Here is a 27,527-nt window from a genome sequence, read left to right as displayed (position 1 = left end):
CTGTGAAGCCTTCCTCAAATGATCCAGACAAAAGGAATACCTCCTCCCTCCTGTGAGCCCACGGCTCCCCGCTCATTTCTCCTCTCTGAAGCCTGCCGGGACTGGAGCTCCCAGAAGGGAGAGTCTGTATGTGCTCGTCAGCTTTGAATCCAGTCACCAAAACTGGTGAGCCCATATTACCGTCTCAGTACTGACAGGGATTTAGCTCGTTTTATTAGAATGAATGAATGAATGAATGTGAATGGTTTTGACTTCATTCTAGACTAGACCTAGCAAAAACTTTGGGTAGCTACAGTTTGGGTCCTTTTGCATAGCCTGGTATTGGACTCTTCTTTCCATGCCCCAAGAAAAATATTCCCTACTAGGGTACCTGCCTTCTTAAGGAATGGAACTCAGTACCTAAGGAAAGCCCTTTTCAAAGCAGGGAGAGTGATGAGCAGGTCAGCTCTGCCTTCGCAGCTGTCCCTGAGAGGGCGCTGTTCCCAAATGAACCCTCCGAGGCCTGGACTGAAATACCGGCGCCTTCCCACAGGATTCAGCATCCCTGGCTTCCCAGGCAGCAGCCGCGGGTCCCCAGCGGAGCATCTGCCCACAAACATGGCTGCGCCCAGCTCAGCTTCTCCTCGCCGGGACCCGCCGGCCGGGCCGGCCTTGCCAGTACTCGGGGACTTCCTCCGGGAGCCCGCTTCCTGCACCGCTGGCATTTAAACCGGCGCCTGGGGCTGCGGACGCCGAGCTGACCGCGGGCTGGAGCGCCGCCGCTTCCCCCCCCCAGCGACTGGGCTGGGCAGGAGCGCAGCCGAAGCATCCCCTAGCTGCGCCCGTGTCCGAGCAGGAGCGGTCTGGGGGGAGACCCCGGACCCCGGCATCTGGCAGTTCAATTACAGGTTTGACTTTAATATCCAAGATCGCGACCCTCCCGCCCAGCCCCGATCTTTCTTCTCTCCCTCCCGCCCTCCGGCCTTGGTCGCTGGATGAAGCTGGCGCTGGGCTTGGTCCCAGGAGCTTGGAAAGAGCGCGTTCTCCGCCCCGCGGCGTTGCTCCGGGGACCTCCGAGCCGCGCGCCCCGGTCATGGTGAGGCTGAGCCCCGCGCTCGGGTGAGGCGGCGGCGCGGTTCCGAGCCCAGCGGGCCCGCCCTGCGAGGCGTTTTCCCCCGAGGAGCCAAGGGCACCGGACGCGGGGCTCCGCGCCCTCCCGCTGGGCTGCGCGCAGGGGGTGAGCAGCCGCCGCGATGTTCAGCTGGCTGGGTACCGACGACCGCCGGAGGAAGGACCCCGAGGTCTTCCAGACGGTGAGCGAGGGGCTTAAGAAACTCTACAAGAGCAAGCTGCTGCCCCTGGAAGAGCATTACCGCTTCCACGAGTTTCACTCGCCCGCCCTGGAGGATGCCGATTTTGACAACAAGCCCATGGTCTTACTGGTGGGCCAGTACTCCACTGGGAAGACCACTTTCATCAGGTGAGCCAGCCCAGGACCCCCCACCCCCCACCCCGGCAGCCCCACCCTGCCCCCAGCGCTTAGGCCTTCCATTCACTCCTGGTGCCCCCTCCAGGCTGAGTACTGTCTTCTCTCCAGGACTCGGAAGAAATCTTTGCATGCACATGTGTCCAAAGCCTACCCCACCATTTCACTGCTGGTCCCCCACCCCCTCCTACCTCATGCCTCTCCACTGTACTTAGAGCCCTGGCTCAAGCGGTCAGTTTGAAATGTTAAAAACCAGAGCCATCTTGTTCTTCCCATTTTATGGATGGTGAAACCAAGGCCCAGGAGGCACGAGTGAGAAATCCCTTATCCCAAGAGTCCCGTGTGGGAGTATCTTACACCCTCACTTTTTAGGGACATGCCCTTTATGGCCACTTCCATTTCCCTTGCCTTTTAAAGGCTTCAGCCATTCACGTAGGGGCTTTACAGTCACAGCTGAAGAGGTGGGCTGGGGACCCTGTGGCTCCCCTGCCTCGCAGCACCGCCTGTCCTCTTATCGTTTCCCTTCGTGGAGCAGAGCTCCGACATGTATCTCTTGGAGACTGGACAGAAGCAGTATCCAGAAAGAGCATGTTGTGTTTGAAAATCTTTTCCCTTGTTTGGTCTTAATGGCTCGGTAATAATATTAAAGTCTTTTAGAGGAGGAAGGGATATTGATGATTGTCTCATCCAGCTTAGCGGGTGAGGTAACTGAGGCATGGAGAGGTTAGATGCACTGTCCAGAGGCATCTCCCTGGGGGGAGGCCAAGGTAGGATGCTGGTCCTGGACCCATGGAAGGAGACGCTTGGCCAAATGCCTGTAACTTTGAGGGTGAGTCATCCATTCTCTTGAATTACTGAGTCCTTGGGCTGGAGAGATCTGCCAGAAGTCAACGTGTCCACCTTGCATTCAGAGAGGTCCGCATATGGGCCACTAGAGGGATGAGAATCCTTCTTATCTTTAGACAACAGGCTTCTCTCCAGTCCTCAGGCCCCACATCCTTCAAGGCCAGCCATTTTCCTTGGCCTCATCTACAGCCCTGGCCAAGCTCTTGGTGCTTCTGGTCCTCTGTGTTGAGAGGCAGGCTCCTACAGCGTAGCGATGGGTCCCGTGGCCTCCGAAAGTCAGCGGTGCTCATCTCTGCCAGGTTTAAAGCGGGTGCACTTGTTTCCTTGACTGAGCACCTGCAACACTCAGCTCTGGTCTTTGATTGGCAAGAAAAGCAGCAACAGGAACAGTCTGGTTACTGATTCTCCAGATACAAATGTTCTCTTAACAGTAAACTTCCATAACACACGCTTTCTGTAAGCTGCGCGTGCCCCACACTAACAAGTTGTGTCTGAATAGACCACCAGATCAAGTTTGCCCTTGGGTAGGCGGATAGCCTTGGGCCCAGCAGCTTGGAGAGACTGAGTGATTTCTGAACAAGTTTGGTACCCAGGTGGGGGAGGGGGATAGGTGGGTGGGCCGGTTGGCTTTTGGATCTTATATTGTTGGAACTACAAGGACCCTTCGCTATGAATTGAACCCATTGCTTCTTGACTTTTTAAAAGTTAGTTCCTCCTTTGAAAATCTGATGAAAGCTGCACTTATCTTTAGAAAAAAATACACATACATCACAAATGTATACATAATCTTGTGGGCCCGAGGACCACCGTGGACTTCAGGGCGAGGGTTTTGATCTAACCCATTTCCTTTACTTTATTACATACCCATTGCTGCCAAATACACTCGAGAGGTACCTGGGTTCTGTGCACAATTCCTTTTAACCTGTGTCCTTTCTCTGGCCTGTATTATGCCCCCACGGGAAGTCCTGGCCGTTTATAGATGGCTCCTGCCTTTGAAGAGCTTTCTCTGGCCCTCTGGACACACCTTGGTTCTTTAGAGCTTCTCTTTCCCGTAACAGCAGCACACACAACCGTGCCTTAGCTCCTGGGCCTCTCCTGGGGTCTCTGCCACGGTAGGTTCCCTGTATATGTTTGCAGAATAGGAGGGAAAGTGGGGAAAGGCAGGTGTCCCTAGGGTGCTGGATCTCTAAGCAGCAGATAGGTTTAAGGGCCTCTGCCTGAGACTCTCTCCTGGTTTCGCCTGAGTCATGCTGGCTGTTAACTGGGTCTAAGAAAGTGGCAGGGTCGAGCTACCATAGATTATTCATTATCTGAGGGAAACAGGAAGGCCGGGAGGGGCAGATCCCTCCGCTTTCTTATCCTCCAAGTACAAGAGTTCTCTCTCCCCACTCATGTCAGTAACTGAATTTAGCTCATGCATCAAAAGCCGCCTCCCCTTGGGGGAGAGTGGGCCAGCAGGGCAGGAAGGAGGGCTTACAGCACAGGGACGCCTTCCCAAACCAAATTGCATGTTTTCCTTCCTTGTCATTAAATCCACTGAACAGTTATTTTCTTTAAATTGGAAAATGCAGAGAATGGATGTACGGAAGAAGAAGAAAGATCACCCATAATCCCACAACTCCAGGGAAACCATTTTAGATATCATTCACATGTATATAAATATATACATATTTCCAGTATGGTTAGCTATTTTATCACACGGTTAAGATCATTCATAATGTAATTTTGTATTCTGATTTGTTTTGCTTACAGCACGAGCATTTCTCATGTAAGTTTAAAAATCTTTGTAAGCATTCTTTTTGAGAGCCTTGTGCTATTTCGCTGTATGTGTATGCAATTATTCACAGCTCCAGTCTACTTCTTTTGAATGTCTTAGGATGTTTCTGATTTTTCTGCTATTGCAGTATCACTCTGAATATTGTTGTGGGTAATATTTTTCCACACACTGACTGTTTTCTCAGAGATTCCCAGAAGCGAAGTCACTAGGCCAAAGGTTGTGCAGCGTTGTTTCTGTTTATTTATTTTATTTACTTATTCTTTTACTTTCAATTTTGCTATTCAGAGTCCTGTTGCTGAATTGCTCTCCAAGAGGAGAGCACCCCTCTCCCAGGCTGCACTGGGGTAGGAAGGTGTGCGGGGCGTAGATTCTCAGGGTGCCCTGGCCTCTCCGTCCTCCCCATCCTTGCTTCCTGTCTTGGATACCACGCTTCTCCCCTCCATCCCAGGCTGAGCCTGTGAGGGACCTTTCTCTCCAGAATAGAGACTTGCCTCTTCATTCCCAGCCCCGGGCCTTTGCCGCCGGAGTGCCCACCCACTTTCAGTTATATGTACTTGCCGCAGGGTTTATTTCTTTTCTCAGGAAGAACACGCAGAAAAGGGCATTCTTCTAACAACTAATTAATGGGCTATGATCTCTGCCTGAAATAACTTCTCTGGCCTACGGCCCGGCAACCCAGAGTAATAAAATAAACAATAAATTGGCCTGGTGGCTGCTCCCTCCAACACAGGCTGCCTCCTCGGAGTACAGTAGCTCTGTGTCCCTCGGGCCTGGCAGCCTTTCCCTGCCTCTGCTGTTTTTCTCCCTTCGCTCTTCCTTCCCCTGGCAGGCAGCCTCGAATCCCTCCTCCCTTGCCCCATCTGGCCCCCTGGTCACAGAGGTGACTAGCCGGCTGGTCCAAGGGCTGCGGGAAAGCCCAGCGCTCTCAGGGGCCATAAGGGAGGCCAAATAGAGGATTGGGGGTCGGGGATCAGGCCTAGGGCTCCCAGGGCCAAGCTGCCTGTGTCTGCACAGGGAGGTCTGGGCTGATCTCAAGGCTCAGGTGGCCCTTCTACAACATGACTTGGACTCTGAAGTATGAGCACGCAGTGGGAGCTGCTACTAACTGACCCTTTCAACCTCTCCCACTTCTTCAGGGGGATGTTTGAATCCTCCTCAAAAGTGACTCAGCCTTTACCTGTGGCTGCTCCATCCCCACCGCCTAGGCCTCACCCAGTACATTATAGCATCACCATCCCACCCCCTTCCAGGTAGACCCACTGACCTCTGCCAGGTCTATCCCACCAGGCACAGTCCCTGCAACACCTCTGTCCTGTCCACCCTGAGCTCAGTGGACATCCTTTTTCTGTCAGGGCTCGGATCTGCTGGGCCCTAAGTGGGGCAGGGTCCGCCTGCCCCAGGTCGTTGAAGATCCGTCTTGGAAGTCAGGTGTGTGGACGGCATCAGGAGGAGCGCTGCCTGGGAGGAGGAGGACCCTGGAGAAGGGGCTCCACCCCGTCAGCATTGGCAAGGAGGCCAGACCATGGGTAGAACACGGCCTGCTCAGCAGAACCTGGGCTCCAGCGGACACCAACAAGAGGCCTTGTTAGCAAGATCTATCCCTCCTGTTTCCTCACCTCTATCGTGTGAATCGTAACAGCTGCCTCCGAGGGTTGCTCGGGGTTAGAAGGGGGAAAGGACCAATGTAGCTCGTTCCTTTGCAGGCACTCTGCTTGGGGCTTTATCATTCCCTCTCCTCTTTCTAGCAGATTCTCTAACCAGAGGCTTAGAGGCTGGCCCTCAGGAGGTGGGGGAAGCCCTTGTTGGCCCCTCCCACAGCCAGGATGAGGGGGTGGGAGGGGGGGGTGTGCAGGAAGAGTTGGAAGAGGGGCCTGAGCCACAGTGCTGGGGAGTGGGTGGGCAAGGGGAGGGGAGCAGGAGGTTTGGCAGTGTGGCCACCTGTCTTTGTGCTGGGGTCACCTCACCCAGTGGCAAAGGCTGCTGTGCCCCAGGGATAGTGGTGGCTGCTCTGCTCTGAGGAGCACAGAGCTGACTCAGACCTCAACTGCACCATCAGGGGTCTCCCCCACCTACTCCCTCATTTTGTGTCTCTGGGGTGCTTTACAGTCTCCCTAAAAACCCCTGAGGCTGACAGGGCAAGTATGATTGTTGGGACTCCGTTTAATTTTATTTTTCGTTTTAATTTTTTAAAAAATCTTTAAAATGTTTGAGAGTATTATAGATGTGCCCCCTTTCTCCCCCCATTGCCCCTTCCACCTGGTTCCCACCCCATCCCAGGCCTTCACCATCCTATTGTCTGTGTCCATAGGCAAGACAGACCAAAGATTCAGATCTATAACACAAACACCTATGGTACAAGGCAGAAAGTGATATGTGCCTTCAGAGTCTACTAAAGATATGCAAATTAACAGCTATGTGATTTTCTGGGAAGGGTGTAAGTCAGGGTTGGGATGACGGCATGAATCAGTTAAGGCCTCGCTGAGGCGGCATCGGGACTGGATTTGGAGACGGAGACACTGTGGAAATGCGCTGAGTACTTAGAGGCATCAATGAGCCGTTTGTTTCCTCTAATTATTGTCTCTTGCAATGTGAGCAAATGTCTGGGGTAGCCTTTGTTTTTCCCAAACTCATGGGTGTCCTATCAAAACCTTCAAGCCGTCCCTTTGGCGAGTTAGAAACCAAGGATTATCCCCTTTTTTATAAACCAGGGAAACTGAGCCACTGGGCTGTTGGGTGATGTGTCTAAGGTCCTATCTATGATGGAGGAGCCACCCAGGAAGGTGCCTTCTGGGCTGAGCCGAGGCGGAGGGCCCAGCCCACGGCAGCATGTTTGCGGAGCCCGCCCCTCTGTTCCCGCCCTGGCCCCGGCCCAGCGGCAGCCCAGCCGAGGTCGGGCCCACTGCTCTGGAGAGGGGTACTTTGGGTGCAGACTGCGTTAAGAGTCTTGGCTCCACGCCTCTCCCTGGGTGCTTAGGTCACCACTAAAGCAGACCGCATGCTTAGAGTGCCAGGCAAGCAGGACACACACACACACACACACACACACACACACACACACACGAGGAAAATGCCATGAAATAATTTACTGAATCAAAACGTACAGAAAAGTGGTTCTCATAGAAAAAAAAAATCAGCCTTGTGTAGGACTTCCATACACCTATTTTATGGTTTTAGTATTTACTTGTTTTTCATTCGATGGCGGGGGGATGGCATGGAAGGGGTGGGGGAGGGCACAGCGCACCAACATCGTAGCTCTTACCATTGCTAAATATTTTCCTTTGGCCATGAACTTGGGCAACCTATATCTCAATTGACTCCACTGCAAAACTGAAATAATGCTGCCACCCCACAGTGCTTGTAGGATCGATTCAGTGGAATAATTTGGGTAAAGGTCCCAGAACCGCACCTGCCACTCAGCAGCCCCTCCTTACCCTTGACGTCCTGGTCTCCGCCGTTCCCACCCAGGCTTGAATTCACTTGGCTTTGTGTCTGCTGCCGTGGGAATGGTTGCGCCTGGCAACAGAGGCGATTTGTATCACTTCCCACAGAGCAGCAGTGATGAGATCCCTCAATAGGTTGTCCTTTCCGGACACAGTGGAGGCTTTGTGAAGGGGGCTCTCGGTGCTGCAAGCCATACCCAAATGTTCCTGAGAATTTACCCAGCTCCGGTTCTCTGCCCGGCCCCACTGTGTCCCTGGATGTGCTGGTGACTTTTCTGGACTCTGTGTTCCTTCAGGCCCTTGTGTGGTCAGCAAGTTTGGGCTCATGTGGGTTTAGCCACAAGGGCAGGACAGCCGGCCCAGCCTCCTGTCTTTGGCTCAGACAGACTCAGGCTGGGGCTCGGGCTCATCCCGGGAAGTGGCCCTGTCATGCTGGGAAGTCACCCTTTGATCATCTGATCTCACAGCACGTCTCTCAGGGATGGAATCTGAGCCGCCTGGGTCAGCAGGATCCTCCATCACTGCCATTTGGCCCTGTTCAGTCTGAGTGTTCTCAAAGCTGCCTCAGAATTGCTTCTTCCCACTTCTGTCTATGTCGGCTTTCCCTCGAGCCTTTGGTCACCCACCACCCCCTCCTGCCTCAGAACTCACACCTGCCACCCCACTACTGGGCTCCGCTTAGGGCTTCTCACCCACGTGCTCATGGGGCAGTGGCTCCTGGCACACAGACAGAATGGATGGGGTTCCCCTGGCATGGTGTTGGTTCTCATGAAACGTCTTCCCAGGGAAATCTGGCTTTACTATTTTTAAGTCCCAAGAATGTCCTTTGAGAGCCAGTGGGCCTGGGGCCTGCTCTGGTCACTTGATAGCAACAGCTTTTGCCTGCCACGCGTCACTCATGGAGGCCTCGCTGAGAACCCCTAGGGCAGGCGTGTATGGAGGTGAGTACATCGCTGGGTTTGTGGGACCCAGAGCCTACCTTTCTCCCATGGCCTGGGCCCTGGACAGCCTCCTGCCAAGCCATATCCCTTCGTGGCCTTCTTGTCCCCTTCCTCATTCTAGTCCCATGTGGGGCTCAGCCTTTTTGCATTTCCTGGTCAAGAGGAGACCTACGGCAGGAAAGGAGATAGTAACGGTGGTGGTTAGGAACATAAATTCTCAAATCCACGTGACAGGTTCAAATCCGAGCTCAGCTATTTACCGGTGGCATGACCTGAGGCAAACTGTCTAACCTCTGTCTCCCGCTCTTTAAAATGGAATGATAAATCTGGTGCCAGGCACTGGGTTAAGTGCTGAAGGACTGTAACTAGTTTAACCCTCAGAACACCCTAAGAGGTGGGCTTTCTTATTAGGCCTATGTGACCAAAGGGTCATAGTACTCACCTCAGAGTAGATGTAAAGATGAAATGAGATAATCCATAGAAAATCTAGAACAGTGCTTGGCACATCACAGGTGCTTGATACATTGGAACTATCACCTCCCGTGTTATAGAGGGAGGTACTGAGGTTCATAGAGGCCCAGTGCCTTCTGAAAGGCATGTCCCTCCTGGTTCAAAAACCAGGCCTGCTGGCCCCAGGCTGCTGAGATTCCCTGCCTCTCCCCTGAGGGCCTGGAGGAGGAGGCACATTGAGAAAGCAGGAAGCGCTCGCCCAGTGTGCAGCTGTTGGAAGTCTCCTCATTCATAGCCGCAGTGCCAGATTTCACAATGGTCCTCTGATGGAGGAAATCCTGCTTCACACCCAGATTGTCAGGCTGGGATGCTGGAGGGAGATGAAGGGCTTCCCCAGGCCACCTAAACCCTCCGGTGTGTGCAGGCAGCGGGTGGAGGGGGAGCCTTCTGGGCACCAGCTTCTCTGCTAGCTCCCTGGGGATGACCCATAGCAACCGACTTAAACTGCCTGAACCACAGAGTCATGTAACAGTTCCGAACCCTTCTCGGAGGCACTGGCAGGGGACCCATGAGCCGGAAGAAACCCCAGCGTGTCTCCCTGGCCACCACCCTGTGAGCAGAGCAGGACCACTGCTGCAGGCCCACCTGGGGAGGCATGGGATGGGCAGAGCACTTGGGCCGTGGAGACATGGCCTCTGGTCCCAGCTCTGCCTGACCTTCGGTGGGGCCTGGATCAGGTCTCTCTGCAGTGACTTCCTCAGGGTAGAAGGCAGTTGAAGAGCAAAGGATTTGGTGTTAGATTGATTTCGGTCTGGGTTTCAGCTCTTACTATTAGCTATTTAACTTGGAGAAAGTCGCATACCCCTCCCAGGCCTCCATTTCTTCAATACCTACCTAGAGGGCTGCTGTGAGACCCAAAGGAGATAATGTTCCCAAAATGATTGGTGTGATGCCTGGCATGTGGAAATGCTATGGAGTATCAGTGGTCTTATCAGTAAAATGGGAGTGCTGTCAACCCCAGCTGCACATTAGGGTCACCTGGGGAGCTCCTAAAAAGCACCAGTGGCTAGGGCCCCACCTCTGAGTGAATGGGTTAGAACCTCCGGGGGTGGGGACCAGGCACCTTAGCTAGAGCTCTGAGGTAGCTCAGCTGTGAAGCCGGTGTGAGGACCGCTGGTCCAGGAGGTCTCCATGTTCCCCTCCCAACTAACAGTCTCTGATTCTACCTCTCTTCTCCTGGGGGCCCTCGAAGTTCAGGAGGTTCTCAGCACAGTGAAGGTTCCCCCAGAGTCTGTGTTTGTTGGTCATACACCCGTAGCTCCTCGTCCATCATGGTCTTGGAAGATGCCCCTGGGACTCTCCTCTGGTCAGTCCCAACCGGAGGCAGTTCTGGGCTCCTCCCCTGAATCCAGCCTCATGCTATTTGGGCCCAAAGCTGTTCTGAGCTTCTTCTGAAGGACTTGGTTGTCTTTAGGAGCTGTTCTCTTCGTTCTCTGGCTCATCCTGTACCTTTGCTTTTGACTTCTAAAGGGGGCTGTTTAGAGGGGCATGGCCTTGGGCTGTCACTGCTCTGGCCAGGAGAAGAGCGAAGGAAGGGGCCTGGCACCTAGAGAGTGGACCAAAAGTCCAGAGGGAATGGAGACCCACTTTTCATAATGTAGCTGTCACACTGGCTGTATTTTTTTATTTTTACTGATTTCAGAGAGGAAAGGAGAGGGAGAGAGAGATAGAAGCATCAATGATGAGAGAGAGTCATTGATCGGCTGCCTCCTGCACACCCCCCTCGCCCCCACCGGGGATCGAGCCCGTAACCTGGGCATGTGCCCTGGACCAGGAATTGAACAGTGACCTCCTGGTTCATAGGTCGATGCTCAACCGCTGAGCCACGCCGGTCAGGCACACTGGCTGTATTTTTGTCTCATGTATGAGCTAGTTTTCTATTAAAGGACTGACTAACCAGATAAATAAATAATGACCCGTGGAAAGCTGGCAGAGTCCATGGATGCTCTAATTCTAACCAAGTCTTTATGCAGATCCGCCAGCAGGTTACCTTCAGTTGTAAAGTCTGCCATGCTCTGTGCAGCAATCACTGTCCACCCATGCTCCAGCCCCGAGCCCAAACCTTGCATTTTTTCCCCTACTGACTCAGGGAGAGGAAAAGGTAAGAACCAAGAACAGATTTGGTATTTTAAGTTCAGTTGTAATCCCACCTCCTCCCCCACGTCTTTGAAACCCTGCCCGGCAGTCATCTCCCTGCTGAGAAATCTCGTGGCTCTGGACCTTGCCCTTCCATCCTGCCTTGTGGTAGATGCTCAGTGTTGATCTACCAGCAGCATCCCTGCTTTATGACTGTGCTCCCTCTGCCAGGTACCTGCTGGAACAGGATTTTCCAGGCATGAGGATTGGGCCCGAGCCGACCACCGACTCCTTCATTGCAGTGATGCAGGGTGAGGTGGAGGGGGTCATCCCTGGGAACGCTCTGGTGGTGGATCCTAAGAAACCCTTCCGGAAACTCAACGCCTTTGGCAATGCCTTCTTGAACAGGTGAGTGCAGAGGGGCTATACACACTGACTTTTCTTCTTCTTGGAGTATGAGAAGGGAAAGCACAGGGCTGGGTCTTGGGGGGCGTGGTGCCTTTCCCATACCTAAAGGCTCTCTTGATTGTTCCTTCCTTGCTCAGAATGTAACTGAGCCAGTCCCTATAGAGTAGGGATGTGGGAGCTGCAAACGCTAGGCTGCCTCCTCCTGGTCAAGGTGCAGGGAAGGGTACCGCAAGGTGAATCACACACACACACACACACCCCACCCCCACCCCATATCTGCACCTCCTGCCAGTAAGAGCAGAGAGCACTCCCAGCCTTTGCCTGTGCTGCCAAAGGGATGTGCATCCAAGTGGAAGGAGGCAGAGGAAGGTTTTTCTCTGTTCCTGGACATTGTTTTCCCTTGGTGGAACGAACTCTGGACTTAAGGTGGAAGTCCTGAGTTTGAGCACTGACTTTCCTCCTAACCTCATTGTGTGTCCTTGGACAGGTCACAGGTAAAAGCCTACAGACACCAGAGTTGTTGTGATGATTTGAGTGAAAAAGCTCTAGGGAATGCTTGGTAGGCTGATCCAGGTCTTCCTGTTTCTGCTTAACCTGATCCCCTGATTGCACTTTTTCTATAAACCCACACCACATGTTTGCATGAGTATTGCACTGGAAATTTTTTAACTACTTTCCCTAATTGGAGGTATTTAGAGGAGAGGGAAAGACTATAGGCTTTGGCTTCAGACAGACCTGGGTTCAAATCTTACCAAGTAGCACCATAGATCTCAGACAAATTACCTAACTTCTCTGTATCTCACTTTTCTCATCTGTGAAATAGGATAATACTAATACCCTCCTTCGAGGCAAGAGCACTGAGATGGTCTTATGGGAAGTTGGCATTTGACATGGGTGATCAAAGATGAGTGAGGTGACACTGAAAGTATAAAAACAAAAAACAAAAAAACAACCAACATTCCAGGCAAACAACATTCCACCCAGAGGGGAATGAAAGAATGTGGCTTAGTGCAGGAGCCCTGTGACCAGAACTGGAGAAGCTTCGTGCTTTTCTGACCATGGGCTGGGGATCTGCCAGGCATGTCCATGGCAAGGGCAACAGGAGAGGGGGGCAGTTTCACTGCAGCTACTCACAGGAGGCTGCACCCCAGACCTTGGGTGCCCATCTCTGTGCCCCTCAGCCAACCTACAGCAGCCTACATCTTGTCCCTCGTCAAATCCCTGCCCTTCTCCAATCACCTCACCTCCTTCTTATAGCATTTGGCCTCCCTTCCCTTCTAGAGAGAATGGGAACCAGTGATGTGTACCCAGATTCACTCGTTTGTTCAGTCTACCCATAAACAAGTTCATCTGCCTTTGTCCTCACTTCCTCCACCCGGGGCGTAGAGAGCTGTGGCTTCTCTTGTCCTCACAAGGTCTAACTCCTGCCACATCATGCCCTGGGCTACGGGACATCTTCTCAGGGACCCTCCCCATCAGTGACTGCTTCTCCTTCTGACCACTTCACCCTGCCTTGGCTCCTTCCCTTCACACGAAAATCTCCTCTTGAAAACCCTACAGCAGGTCTCTCTCTCTCTCTCTCTCTCTCTCTCTCTCTCTCTCTCTCTCTCTCTCTCTCTCCTCACAGCCAAGTTTCTTGGCTTCATCTCCTCGTGTCTTCCTGTCCCCCAGCCTGTGGAATGTAGCTTCACCCTACCACAGCTGCTTGTGTGAAGGTCACCGTGACCTCTTAGTGATCATAAGCAGGGCCTCTTTCCACCCTTACATTACCTCTTTGGTATTTGTCTCTCTTGACCACCATCCCCGCTCCTCCTGCCTCCCTGAACAGGCCCTCTGCATCCAGTCTCCTCTGTGTCCCCTTTTTCTCTGGCCCTGATGACTTGCTGTCACCCTTAGTTGGCCCATCATCACCCCCCTGCCCTTCTTACTCCATATGCTTGGCCTGGATTTAGCCTCAGCCACAGTCCTGGCCCCAAATACCAAATGACAGAAACCCAGCTCAAACTAGCTTCAGCAAGATGGGGGATGTATTGTAGAACACTGGTGTGTGCCATAGAACCCTAGGAGCAGAATGTGGCTGGGTCTCAGGTGTAATGGACAACATGGGCCTCGACAGGACAGGGGCCGTGTCACTTCCTGTTCTACCCCCCTTATCTGGGATAGTGCCAGGCATGTAGCAGACACTCCATAAATATTTGTGGAACTGAACTGGACATGCTGACAACCATCATATCTGATCATGTCATTCTTTGGCTTAAAGCATTCCAATGGGTTTCTGCTGCCTTCAGTATAAAATCCAAAATTTTAATGTAAGGCCCTTTGTGATCTGGCCTCCCGCCTCCTCCCTGTCTAGCTTCATCTCTGGCCACTCCAGCCTTCCTGTCCTCGCCTCAGTGATGTGTACCCACAAGAATGGTGCACACTCTCTCTCATTTCTGTGCTGTGTTTGCACCTACTTCTATTAGTTACCTGGGGCTGCTACTCAGTGCCTTAAAGCAACAGAAATGTGTTATCTCATAGTTCTGGAGGCCAGAGCTGAAACCAAGGTATGGCAGGGCCATGCTCCCTCAGAAGATTCTAGAGGAGCATCCTCTCTTGCTTCTTCCCTCTTCTGATTGCCCAGGTATTCCTGTTAGTAGAAGCATGATTCCAACCTCTGCGTCTTCCCTCTGTGCATGTCTGTCTTCACATGTGTTCTCTTATCTTATAGAGTGTTGTTTTATAGAATTTTATACCTGAGATTTACATAATATTATTAACCAGTGTTACCCTAACTTAATTTTAAAAAGGACACCAGTTTTATTGGATTAGGGGCCTATGCTACTCTAATATGATCTCACTTAACTAATTACATCTACAGAGACCGTATTCCAAATAAGGCCACATTCTAGACCCCCTGGGGGTTAGGACTTCAACAGATCTCCTTGGGGGACAAAATTCAACCCATAACACTGCTCTTTCACTGTTACCCCTTTTTTTTTTTTTTTTTTTTTTTTTTTTTTTTTATTGCTTAAAGTATTACAAAGGGTATTACATATGTGTCCATTTTATCCCCCCGCCCTAGACAGTCCCCTAGCCTCCCCTATCCCCCAATGTCTTATGTCCACTGGTTATGCTTCTATGCATGCATACAAGTCCTTTAGTTGATCTCTTACCCCCCTACCTCCTGCCCCGCAACCCTCCCCGGCCTTCCTGCTGCAGTTTGACAATCTGTTTGAGGCAGCTCTGCCTCTGTATCTATTATTGTTCAAAAGTTTATAATGGTCTCTATTATCCATGAATGAGTGAGATCATGTGGTATTTTTCCTTCATTGACTGGCTTATTTCACTTAGCATAATGCTCTCCAGTTCCATCCATGACGTTGCAAATGGTAAGAGTTCCTTCCTTTTTAGAGCAGCATAGTATTCCATCGTGTAGATGTACCACAGTTTTCTAATCCATTCATCTACTGATGGGCACTTAGGCTGTTTCCAGATCTTAGCTATGGTGAATTGTGCTGCTATGAACATAGGGGTGCATATATCCTTTCTGATTGGTGTTTCTGGTTTCTTGGGATATATTCCTAGAAGTGGGATCACAGGGTCAAATGGGAGTTCCATTTGTAGTTTTTTGAGGAAACTCCATACTGTCTTCCATAGTGGCTGCACCAGTCTGCATTCCCACCAGCAGTGCACAAGTGTTCCTTTTTCTCCACATCCTCTCCAGCACTTGTCGTTTGTTGATTTGTTGATGATAGCCATTCTGACAGGTGTGAGATGGTACCTCATTGTTGTTTTGATTTGCATCTCTCGGATGATTAGTGACTTTGAGCATGTTTTCATATGTCTCTTGGCTTTCTGAATGTCCTCTTTTGAAAGGTGTCTATTTAGGTCCTTTGCCCATTTTTTGATTGGATTGTTTATCTTCCTTTTGTTAAGTTGTATGAGTTCCCTATAAATTTTGGAGATTAGGCCCTTATCGGATATGACATTGGCAAATATGTTTTCCCACACAGTGGGTTTTCTCGTTGTTTTGTTGATGGTTTCTTTTGCTGTGCAGAAGCTTTTTATTTTGATGTAGTCCCATTTGTTCATTTTCTCTTTAGTTTCAAGTGCCCTAGGAGCTGTATCAGTGAAGAAATTGCTTCGGCATATGTCTGAGATTTTGTTGCCTTTGGATTCTTCTAGAATTTTTATAGTTTCCTGTCGTACATTTAAGTCCTTTATCCATTTTGAGTTTATTTTTGTGTATGGTGTAAGTTGGTGGTCTAGTTTCATTTTCTTGCATATATCTGTCCAATTTTCCCAGCACCATTTATTGAAGAGACTATCTTGGCTCCATTGTATGTTCTTGCCTCCTTTGTCAAATATTAATTGAGCATATTGGTTTGGGCCGATTTCTGGGCTCTCTATTCTATTCCATTGATCTATATGCCTATTCTTGTGCCAGTACCAGGCAGTTTTGAGAACAGTGGCTTTGTAATACATCTTGATATCTGGTATTGAGATCCCACCTACTTTGGTCTTTTTCAGGATTGCTGCAGCTATTCGAGGTCTTTTTTTATTCCAGATGAATTTTTGGAGAGTTCTCACTGTTACCCCTTATCTCAGTCTGGAGTACTGTCTTCTCTCCACTACCCATCCACTGATACACACACACACACACACACACACACACACACACACACACACACACACACACAGGCTTCCTGCCTGCACTCTTATCTGCCTGGCAAATGCTGATTATCTTTTGAAGTCTTAGTTCAAGTTCAGCCTCCTCTGTGAAGCCCTCCCCCCCTTTTTTTCCCATGTGTTCTTCATCTCTGCCATATCACATAATATACGTGGGAGAGTAAGACACCTTTTTAGCTTCCACCAAAAATGGCATATGAGAGAGAAGGCTGAAGTAAGAAGGATCTAAGTTAGGTTTACCAGCGTGTATGTTGAGACTCCAGGATGTAACACTATAAATGTTTCCTTGAATAAGGCTTGACAGCTATCCTAATAGCAAAGATTGATATTTGGATAGCCCTTTGAGGCATAAACAAATGTTTCTGGGTGGTGTGACCCCTTCATCAAGGCCAGTTCCAGTGCCGCCTCCTCCAGGAGCTGTCCTGGACTCCATCTCTCCACCTTGGATCTCCCCAACCCTTCGCTTGGCCTCCCTCGGGTTGGCCACGTGCAATGCCTCGTCTCCTCACCAGACTGGGTTCCCTGGGAGCAGGGCTCGAGTTCTGGACATCTTGGTGTCCCTGACAGCAGGGGTCACAGTGTAGGGCCCTGGCTGCCCAGGATCCCCCGGGAGCTTCCTCAGCATGCAGGTCTTGGGCCCAGCATTGGGGCTAAGTCTGACCTGGAGCTTGGCGTCTGCATGGGAAAGCAGCCAGGTTTCTGAACCTCTGCCCCCGGGCAGGGAAGGTGGGCATGTGGCTGAAACAAGGGTGTGTGAGAGGCAATGAGAGGACGGTGGCTCACCCCGGACTCCTGTCGTCCTTGCAGGTTCGTGTGTGCCCAGCTGCCCAACCCCGTGCTGGAGAGCATCAGCATCATCGACACGCCGGGCATCCTCTCTGGGGAAAAGCAGAGGATCAGCCGAGGTAGGGTCGGCTGGCTCTGTGCTCTGTTCTTCCTGGTATGTTCTCTCGCTTCCATACCAGGAGCGAGGCCTCCAGGGCCTTGCTGTCCCCTGATGAGCCAGTGCTGCCCTGTGTGCTGTATGGGATGGTCCGAGGCAGTGGCCAGGGGACAAGGGTGGGTCTACTGTGGCTCAGGAGATAGCTGGCCTCTGTCTTCTCCTCTGTAAAAGGGAGACATCAGTATCTGCCTTTCCTCCCTCACCGAGGTTATTCATGCTCCAAGCGACACCTAACGCGGGCCGAACCCTGGTTGCTTCTGAAGTCCCTGCAGTCTCCGCCCCGGAGCTTGCAGCCCTGCAGGGGCGGCTGGCGAGGCAGAGAACTCCAGCTCCACAGCATGAGGACAGCATGCTCTGGGCCTGGGAATGGGAGCTGGGATGTGAGAGCACTTTGAAAACTGCTCACTCCAGACAAAAAGGGGGTAACCGCTCATGAGGGAGCCGCCCCCAGGGTGGTTAGGAGCTGGAACTCGAGTCAGACTGCCAGGGTTCCAAGCCTGCCTCTGCCACCTCCTGGCGGCGTGAACTGGGGCAGGTCTGTTTGCTCTGGTTGGTTCAGCTGTAAAGTAGGGAGAAATAATTCTATGTACCGGATAGGTTGTTTGAGGATTAAAAGAAATAATACAGATTAAGAGCCTTCTGCCTGGCACATAGCAGTGCCCAGTTAGCATGAGGTGTTATAGATCCTCACCATCATCATCACTGCCTTTTACAGCTAGACCGATGCTGTTTAAAGCTAAAAACAACTGCTCCCGGCTCCTCACCCCCAGCCTCCCCAGCCACAGTGTGCTGTGTGCCCCGGGTGATGCCCTACCCTCTCTGTGCCCTGTATCTCTGGCGAGAAGCGCAGACAAGGCACACCCGTCCGATAGCGGAGCTGGGAGCTGGGCTAGAGCCAAATCAGCACTCGGCAGTCAGCATCCGGGAAGGAACGGCTTTGGCCTGGGCAGCGGCTGGACTCTCGCCTCGCCTGATCCCTTAGCTGGCTGTCCGCTTCCCTCAGCCCCTGTGCTCTGCGACCAGACAGACAGACAGGTGTGTTCTGCAGGCTGCCCGGGCTCGGACACCCCCTCCGCCTGGTCACGGCCTGCCAGGGCCAGCACCCGCTCCCCCAGGCTGCACTGATTCCCACAGGCAGCCTGTCTCCTCCAGGTGGGTCCAGAGAGCCAGACTTCCATCCCTAAAGGTGGGTGGGCCTGCACCTGCAAGGCCAGTGCCGCCTGACAGGTGGGTCTGGAGGTTTCCAAGGAGGCTGGACTCAAGTTCAGAGATGGGGGTTTAGAACCTGCACGACTCTCAACAGGTCACATGTCCCCCTGGGTCTCGCTGTTCCCATGTGTAACGAGGAGTAATGACCCATCGTATGACCTTGTGAGGTCCACGGATGGTCATGGACACATGGGCATCAGCTCTGGGTCTGGATCTCAGAGCGCTCCCTCCTTCCCCGACCTGCCAGCCAGGGCCACCGCTCTGCAGCCCCAGGGTCATCTGTGTGCATGGCCTCCCTGCAGCTGTGGGTGCACAGCCTGTGCAGCTGTGGGTGGCCGCCCTGCTTCGGGGATCCCTGCCTTCCTCAGCTCCTGTCCCATTCCAGGCCTCCTCTACCCCTCTGCCTTCTCTCCTGCCTTCATCTTCAGGCCTCAGCGGCTGCCCTGTGTAGATTGGCTGCTTGGCCATCTTCCTATCCTCTCCCATCTCACGTGACTAAGCCCCACCTCTGGGAGAAGTGATGACCCATGAGTGCTGCCCAGGCCAGTTTGTTCGCTGCCCTCCCGCGTCCAGACTACAAGTGCAGCTGCTAGCAAAGCAGCCTGTGGTGGAAACCGGAGCTGGGAGCTGGACCGCAGCACTGCATCGTCAGCCTGGGCAGTGCTGACTCAGCTCTCCAAGGAGACCAGGAAATCGGGGGAGGGAGGATCACACACTCCCAGATGTCAGGGGACCCCAAATGAGGAGGGTTTCCAGTATGCAGAGTCCCTCCTCCTCCTTCCTCACAGAGCTGTAGAAGCTGGAGGCTCCAGCTTATACCTACACACAGAAACATGCACGCTCATATACACACATCCACACACATGTACATCCACACTCATATACACCCACACTCATATACACACACCCACACAAATATACACATCCACACTCATATATACACATCCACACACATGTACATCTACACTCATATACTCCCACACTCATATATACTCACACTCATACCTACATCCATACACATATACACCCACACTCATACACACACCCACACACATCTACATCCACACTCATATACACACATCCACACACATATACATCCACACTCATATACACCCACACTCATATATACCCACAGTCATACGTACATACATACACATATATATCCACACTCATATGCACACACCCCCACACATATATATCCACACTCATATACACCCACACTCATATATACCCACACTCATACATACATCCATACACATATACACCCACACTCATACATCCATCCATACACATATATACCCACATTCATATACACATCCACACTCATGTGCACCCACACACATAAACACCCACACTCATATACACATCCACACTCATATACACCCACACACATATACACCCACACTCATATACACACATCCACACACACATATACACCCACACTCATATACACACCCACACTCATATGCACCCACACTCATATACCCACACTCATATGCACCCACATACATATACACTTACAGTCATATACACACATCCACACACATAGACCCACACTCATATACACCCACACTCATATACACCCACACTCATATACACCCACACTCATATACACATCCACACATAAACACCCACACTCATATACACATGTGCACACACACACACACCCCAAGTGTGTACATAGAACCAAACGTACTTTATCTGACTGTGGTCTGGGGCCCTCAGAGCTCTGGGTTTGGTCACAGGGCAGATAGGCACTTCTTCCGTCCCTTCAGCCAGCCCAGGGCAGGGCAGAACCCCCAACCCTGCTCAGGGGTGTGGGGAGCCTGAAATCCAGGCCACATTTTGCTGCGTCCAAGCCTCGTGCCTGGCACAGGGCTGTGTCTCCCAGAAAAAAGGTGCCATTGTGACATTGGCAGAGCCTCCACTGGGCCCCATGTGGAAAGTGAGCTGCTCCCAAGGGCTCCCCAGGCCTCAGGCTTCACAGGAGGAGGAGGAGGACCCCAGCCCAGAGGTGGACAAAGTGTGGTCCTTGCTTAGGGTGTGGCCCCATTGCCCAGGCTGGGGGTAGGTGCCTTGCAGGGTGGGAGAACGCGGGGGGCACCCCAGAACCTGGGCCTGGGAGGTCACGCGCAGCAGTTGTCTCTGGATGGAGACGCACTAGGTGGGCAGCAGAGGGGCAGGGAGGCATTCCGGGAAGTGACAGGATGTGCCCGGCCCAGACTCATTACTGGGAAGGAGCAAGGAAGCAACAGAAGTGGGTGGGTCCCGGAAGCCTGAGTGTCCTCTCACTGGGGAACCGCGTTTCCCGGCTGCTCAGCTAGAAATCCCCACCGGCCCCACCCTGCAAAAGCAACACCCACCCACCCCCACCCCCCCGGACAGGGAGCTCACATCCCGCTCAGTAAGCCCCTTCCTGCACAGGTGAGCTCAGCAGCTCTACAGCAGGTGAACCCCTGGCCCAGATCTGAACACTGCAATGGGAACTCCGGCCTCCTGACTCCCAGTCTAGTGGCTTCTCAGCCCATTTTCATGGAGGTGGGGAGTAGGCATGAAGGCAGACTCATCCCCTGGGGAACCTTGGAGGGTCTGGGCTGACTCTCACAGCCCTCGCCCGTCCCTGACACCTTGCTGGACCAGGACTGGCACTTAGGGGCCTCCTGGGCCTCACATGGGGCAGCAGGAGAGTCCCGATGCCTTCCAAAGGGCTTGCTGACAGCCTGCAGGCTTCTTCTGGAAGGCATGCAGTGTGGCATTTGTTCCCCGTAGTCATCTCAATTCTTCCCACTTTTTAGAAATCGATGCCTTGTCATTATTTTATTTTAAATCTTGAAAGAGATTTGGGGGGAGGCAGAGCAGGACCATAAGTAACTGCCTGTTCTGAGGGCTCAGCCTTCTGGGCTCAGCCTGGCACATGACTCTGAGCAAGAAGGGAAGGTGGGCAAGAGTCCAGGATCTGGGTTCTAGTCCCAAGTTTGCCACCACCTGGCTGTGTGAGCTTGGGCCAGCCCCTTAACATATCTGTTCCCTCTCCCTTCCCTGTAAGATGTGCATGCCCTGTTAACCCCTGGCATCAGCAGAGTTATGAGGATCAATGAGATTGCGTGGCAAATGTGCTGCCTTATCCCCTGCATTTCTCTTTAGACTGCGAAGGAAGCCAGTGGGTCATTAAGGAGCTGCCTTGCTTATTGGGTTTGTCTCATTGATTTCCGCCTGCCTGGCATTACTTAGGAATACTCTCTTGCCAGTCGGCTGGAGCCTAGGGGCCGTGGGGAGAGGCCCGGGTCCCTGCAGGCTGCCCAGACTCTGGGCCGGGCGCCTGCAGTCCAGGTCTCTTGGAGCCAGCGGACTTGCTGTAAGCAATTCCAGGAAGGCCAGCTTCGCCCTCCGTCTCTTGGGGCTCGAATCTCCCCCACCCATAGCCATATCTTATGTCACGAGCCTCAGGCTGCCGCAGGTGCTCTAAAGCTCTCGTTATGGGTCTGAGAGCCATTCCTGGGACCAGTGAGGGAAAGGGGGCCTGTCACTGGTGTCCTGTCCACCCAGGCACTGGGGCAGAGCCTCCAGACTCAGCACAGCCCCTCCCTCTGCAGTCGGATCCTGTTGCCGTAGTTCTGCCACTGACCCCTCATTAGTCAGTTGTTATCCCCATTTTATAGCTGAGAAAATTGAGGTTCAGCCTTGCCCAAGGCCACACAGTGAATACATGGGAGAGCTAGTCCCATGCCCTTTTCCTTATTGGCTCCGGCACCCGCCTTTCAGCTGCTCCCACTCCTGGCTGTACATAAGCCGAGTCTAGGGCACAATTAGCCAGTTAACTGCCATGCATCCAAAACGGAAACCATCTCCACACTCCACAATATTTTGAATTTAATTGTGTACAAAGGGTTAAACACCCATCCTGGAGGTTGCCCTGATTTTCTGAGCCCTCTGCCCCCTTCCTGCCCACAGTTCTGAAGGACTGCCTTTGGGAGGTGGGAGCAACCAGTGTACCAGGCTATGCCACATGGGACGATTAGAAATAGCCAGGAGCTATCCCTGGGGCGGCGCAGGCAGGGGAGCAGGTGCTGGCTGCGGGCTGCAGGCCTACCTGGAACGGGAATGCACAGGCCTCCCAGGCTCTGTAGGAGCTGCTGGCTGGGCCTGTGCAGTGGGGAGGGCAGGGCAGGGCAGGGCAAGGTAGAGCGGGTAGACAGGGATGTGGCCAGGTGCTGGACTGCTGTCCTCGTGGCATGTGCAGGGAGCACAGGGACCCGCTGGCCAGGTGCAGTCCGGGCCCCACCCCTTGCCTGCTGTTTAACCCTCACCTCATCTCTGAACCTGTTTCCTCCTCTGGAAAGTGGCAATGATACTCCTCACCCCACCTACCTCAGAGGGCGCTGTGAGTGTGAAATGAAGCTGAGCTGTAAACATCTTGCCAGCCGGAGCAAGCACTGGATCTGGGGCTAGAGAGCTATGTACCGTGCCCCACCACTGCCTCCTACAAGCAGGGTGGTCCTGGATGAGTCACTGGGTGACTGTTTCTAGGTGGCACTGATACTATCCCTGCCTGGTCACTGGGCAGAGCCTGGCCCCCAAAGCACTTTCCTAGGCCCTGCTCCTTGATGGAGAGGGCCAGTTTCCCCGAATCAAAAGACTAAATAGGACTAATGGTGCTAATAATACTTAGCATTTATTGAGCAGCTACTATATGCTGGGCTTTCAGTGTATTTAGTCCTTATAGTTCTCTTAATGAGGTACTACCAGTGTGCCCTTTGATAGATGAAAACGCACTGACTTGGAGACACCGAGTAACTTGCTCAAGGCCAAATAGTAAAAACAGTGGAAGAATCAGAATTTGAACCCAGATCTGACTCCCAAGATGTATTATTTCTCCTGCACCTGGTGCATCTCCCCAAACCCCTAGCCTGTGCCCCAAATGCCCCTCCCCCTGATTGTCGCTCTGCCTGCAGGGTATGACTTTGCTGCTGTCCTTGAGTGGTTCGCCGAGCGGGTTGACCGCATCATCCTGCTCTTTGACGCCCACAAGCTGGACATCTCTGATGAGTTCTCAGAAGTCATCAAGGCCCTCAAGAACCACGAGGACAAGATGCGGGTGGTGCTGAACAAAGCCGACCAGATCGAGACACAGCAGCTGATGCGGGTGTACGGGGCTCTCATGTGGTCCCTGGGGAAGATAGTGAACACCCCGGAGGTGATCCGGGTCTACATCGGCTCCTTCTGGTCCCACCCCCTTCTCATCCCTGACAACCGGAAGCTCTTTGAGGCCGAGGAGCAGGACCTGTTCAAGGACATTCAGAGTCTGCCCCGAAACGCTGCCCTGCGCAAGCTCAATGACCTCATCAAGAGAGCCAGGCTGGCCAAGGTGAGGCCGCCCTTGGGGGGATGGGCAGCATGGGTGGCACCAAGTGTTTGGGGGCAGCGAGGTCAGCTGCAAGAGCTACCTGCAACCTTGAGCATTGCCTGCCCATGTGAGCATGTTCTGTAGCTACTGCGTCATGAGCTTCAGCCATGCCCACACTGGCAGCCAGGGGGCAGGATACAGGGGGTTGATATGATCACAGGCCCTGGGGTCAGATGGCCAGATTGGAGCTCCACTCCACTGTTTATAAACTGATCCCACCCCCAGCAAGGCCCTCTGTCTCCTGTTTCCTCACCTGTGAAATAAAAGGGTTGGAGGATAGAGTAGAATAAGAATGTAAAACCCTTTATTGCCATGCCTGTGTCCTCACAAGTGCTCAGTAAATGTTAGCTATTGTTGTTGTCTTCCTCATCAGCATCATCTCCAGTATTACCATCCCTGCTATTGCCTTGACCTTAACCTCCCCACAATCTCGCCTTTCCCGAGATCTAGAAAAACAGCTCAGTGCTGCAGGAAGTGTGAGAGCAAGAGGGTGGACAGAAATTATTTCGGAAGTAGGAGCAGGAGAAGGAGGGGTTTATGGGAAGAGATGGATGCGGGCCACCAAGAAGGAAGGAATGGATCGAGGTCTTGATCAGAAGCGTTCTCTCTGCCCATTTCTCAGGTCCATGCCTACATCATCAGCTGTCTGAAGAAGGAGATGCCCTCCATGTTCGGGAAGGACAACAAGAAGAAGGAGCTGGTGAACAACCTGGCTGAGATTTACGGCCGGATCGAGAGGGAACACCAGATCTCGCCTGGGGACTTTCCCAACCTGAAGAGGATGCAGGTAACCAGGGTCTGGGGCTCCAGGACAAAGGGTAGTGAGCAGCCTGAGTATGGAGGAGATGCCCTAGGTCTGTCCTTCCTGGTGCTGTCACTGGCCTAGCAGGTGTCATATCTGGGGCTGGAGAGAAATGTGGAGCCCCAGCGATCCTAGTAGGACAGGGGTGTCCCATGATGTTTGGGATCTGTAGCTCCAGTTCCCTAGTCACAGCCACCACGTCCTGTGAAATAGGACAAGTCACCTAATGAAGGTTCTCCAGGCCCTCAAGTACATAGGAGTGGCTGGGGACATAGGCCATGGAGAAGAAGTCTGCACCGGAGCATGCCATCTTTGGAGCCCACTACAGGCCCCTCTCGAGCCAGGGACCATCACACATGGTGACTCATGTCATTCCCCAAATCAGCCCTCTGCAGAAGGCGTTTTCATCCTCCTTTGATGGATTAGCAAATTGCAATATACAAAGATAACTAATCTTCGCAGTTAACTGCCTGCAGTTTTCTGAGTGTAGTGTTCACATGGGCTGCTAACAGAAAAGCCAGGAGCTGTCCCCACAGTCCAAGCAAGAAACTACCTCCCCATACCAGCTGAATCCTCTCTGATCCTCTGTCTGTTCATCTGTAAGTCAAGGCCCCAGACATGCTCAGCTATGGATGCTGTGAGCATCCGTGAGATAATACTTATAAGGTACTCAGTACAGAGCCCAGCACAGACTCGCCCTTGAAATGAAGTAAGATGTTACCACCAGGGAAGCTGGGTGATGAGCAAAAGGGACTTACCTATCCATGTAATTTTTGCAACTTCTCATGGCTCTGTATTATATCAAAATACGGTGTTTTTAAAAATCAGAGAATTAGAGACATTCTCTAATAGCCGCAGACGTAGCAGTGATATTGATTTTGCTCTTGTTGCTGACTTCGATCTTAAGCTTGGGAACCAGTTTCTCAGCTCAAGACTGGGGTTTCAGAACTCCCTAGAGTCTCACTTTTAGTTTCCTATCTGATTTAAAAAATAGACATTCAAAATATACATGTGTTCATGTATCCATTCATTCCTATAACCGCCTACCGCAAGCCCGTCACTAACTTCAGAAATTACTTTAACGTCACTTGTGTCTCAATCGACTGTGCCCTGGAACATGGTCAACTTTTAGGTTCTCTTTCCATTAAGAATTTAATGATCTATAATCAAGCATTTGGAAAGCTGATGTTTGAAAGGGACCATACAACCCCTTTTTTAATGTGAGAGATTCTTTCACAACATAAATGAGTCCATCTCCTGCTATTAGGTATGCTGATCAATAACGTAAGTGGTTGTCCTTTGGGGGAATGTATGGGGGGGCGGGAGGGAGCAGCCACTGTGCCCCTGGAAGATATTGGGAACCCACCGAACACACCTAGCTGTGGACAGAGACCCGAGGGACCTTGAGAGGTCATGCCCCGAGGGCAGGAAAACAGCTGGTCATCCCCTGCCCTCCTCCCCTCCCAGCCCCCACTGCCCTGGTTCAGCCTGTCCTTGAAGGGAGCTGAGAAACGCCCAAGCTAACACTCGCTCTTGGAATGTAGCTGTGGGTGTTGGTGGAATTTTTCTGCAGGAACTCGAGGTGCCTGTCCCCAGCCTATCCCTGTGCACTGGCCTCTTCCCCGGGTCCTGAGGTTGCTGTGGCCTAGCCAGGGCGGGAGCGGAGAGCTCTCACCTCGTCACTCCTGAGGCCCAGGGGAAGCCGGGCGTTCTAGACTCAGGACCTTTCAAAAAATCACAACAAGGTGCAAAGTGGAGCGAGTGTCTCTTACCATGTGGCGGGGGTCGTGGGGAGGCACGGAGGGGAGCTGTTGCAAAATCTGCGTGCCCACTGCGTCTACTGTGTCAGGAGCTTCGAGAGGGGAGCCAGTCAGTGACAACTCTCTCCCGGTGATTCTGAGGAGCATCCTGATTAAGGACAGCTGGTTAGGGGTAACCCTGGGCTCTTACTATGATTTGTGTTTAGCTGCGTTGGCCTCAGTTTTTCCTCCCTAAATGGGGATGAAACGTGATTTCCCTCCCTCAGAAGGGCACTGGAGGAGCGAATAAGACCATGTAGTAAAAGCACTCTGTGTTTTCAAGTGTAACCTTATTAAAGTAGAGAGACCCCCAAGCTCCACCTCGCTCCTTCCCAGCCCCGGAAGCGGTTCTACTCTCTCCTGAAAAATCCCAACCTCAACACAATGTGCCTGCTTTCCTCCTCCTCTCTCATATCTTTTATGATTTTGATGTGTCTCAGTCTGGCTTCAGGCCAAAGGGCTGTGGGCATCCCAGCATTAGTGGAAGACAGCCTCCCCCTCAGAGGAAGGCATTCCTCCCACTGTCTTCCTGCCTCACCTTCTTTTCTCCCTCCTCTCCCCAGGACCAGCTGCAGGCCCAGGACTTTAGCAAATTCCAGCCCCTGAAAAGCAAGCTGCTGGAGGTGGTGGATGACATGCTGGCCCATGACATTGCCCAGCTCATGGTGCTGGTGCGCCAGGAGGAGTCGCAGCGGCCCGCCCCGATGGTGAAAGGTGGCGCATTCGAGGGCACCCTGCATGGCCCCTTCGGGCACGGCTACGGGGAAGGGGCTGGGGAGGGCATCGGTGATGCTGAGTGGATCGTGGCCAGGGACAAGCCCATGTACGACGAGATCTTCTATACCCTGTCACCGGTGGACGGCAAGATCACGGGTGCCAATGCCAAAAAGGAGATGTTGCGCTCCAAGCTGCCCAACAGCATGCTGGGCAAGATCTGGAAGCTGGCGGACATCGACAAGGATGGCATGCTGGATGACGAGGAGTTCGCACTGGCCAACCACCTCATCAAGGTCAAGCTGGAGGGACATGAGCTGCCCAACGAGCTGCCCGCCCACCTCCTGCCACCATCCAAGAGGAAAGTTGCCGAGTGATGGGAGGAGGAGGTTCAGAGCAGGCAGGTGTTACAGGAGATGGGAGAGGCGGACACACACACACACACACACACACACACACACGCTCACGGGCACAGATCTGGAGAACCGCACAGCAGGTGAGAGGGATCAGCCATCCTCAGGT

General features: G+C 52.6%; 1 protein-coding gene across 1 annotated transcript; it reads left to right on the top strand.

Annotated features, from left to right (window-relative positions):
- The first annotated feature begins 506 nt into the window (after positions 1-506).
- EHD3 (EH domain containing 3) lies at positions 507-27,527 on the top strand. The gene is made up of 6 exons (XM_036334961.1): positions 507-1,459; positions 11,287-11,463; positions 16,942-17,039; positions 23,239-23,651; positions 24,313-24,477; positions 26,855-27,527. The coding sequence occupies exons 1-6, from the start codon at positions 1,233-1,235 to the stop codon at positions 27,380-27,382; spliced, it is 1,608 nt and encodes a 535-aa protein (XP_036190854.1). The 5' UTR covers positions 507-1,232; the 3' UTR covers positions 27,383-27,527.

The sequence above is a fragment of the Myotis myotis genome, unplaced genomic scaffold (assembly GCF_014108235.1).
Source record: "Myotis myotis isolate mMyoMyo1 unplaced genomic scaffold, mMyoMyo1.p scaffold_m19_p_14, whole genome shotgun sequence".
Taxonomy (NCBI): domain Eukaryota; kingdom Metazoa; phylum Chordata; class Mammalia; order Chiroptera; family Vespertilionidae; genus Myotis; species Myotis myotis.
Note: the sequence above shows the minus strand (reverse complement) of the source record. Positions and strands in the feature narration are given on the sequence as shown.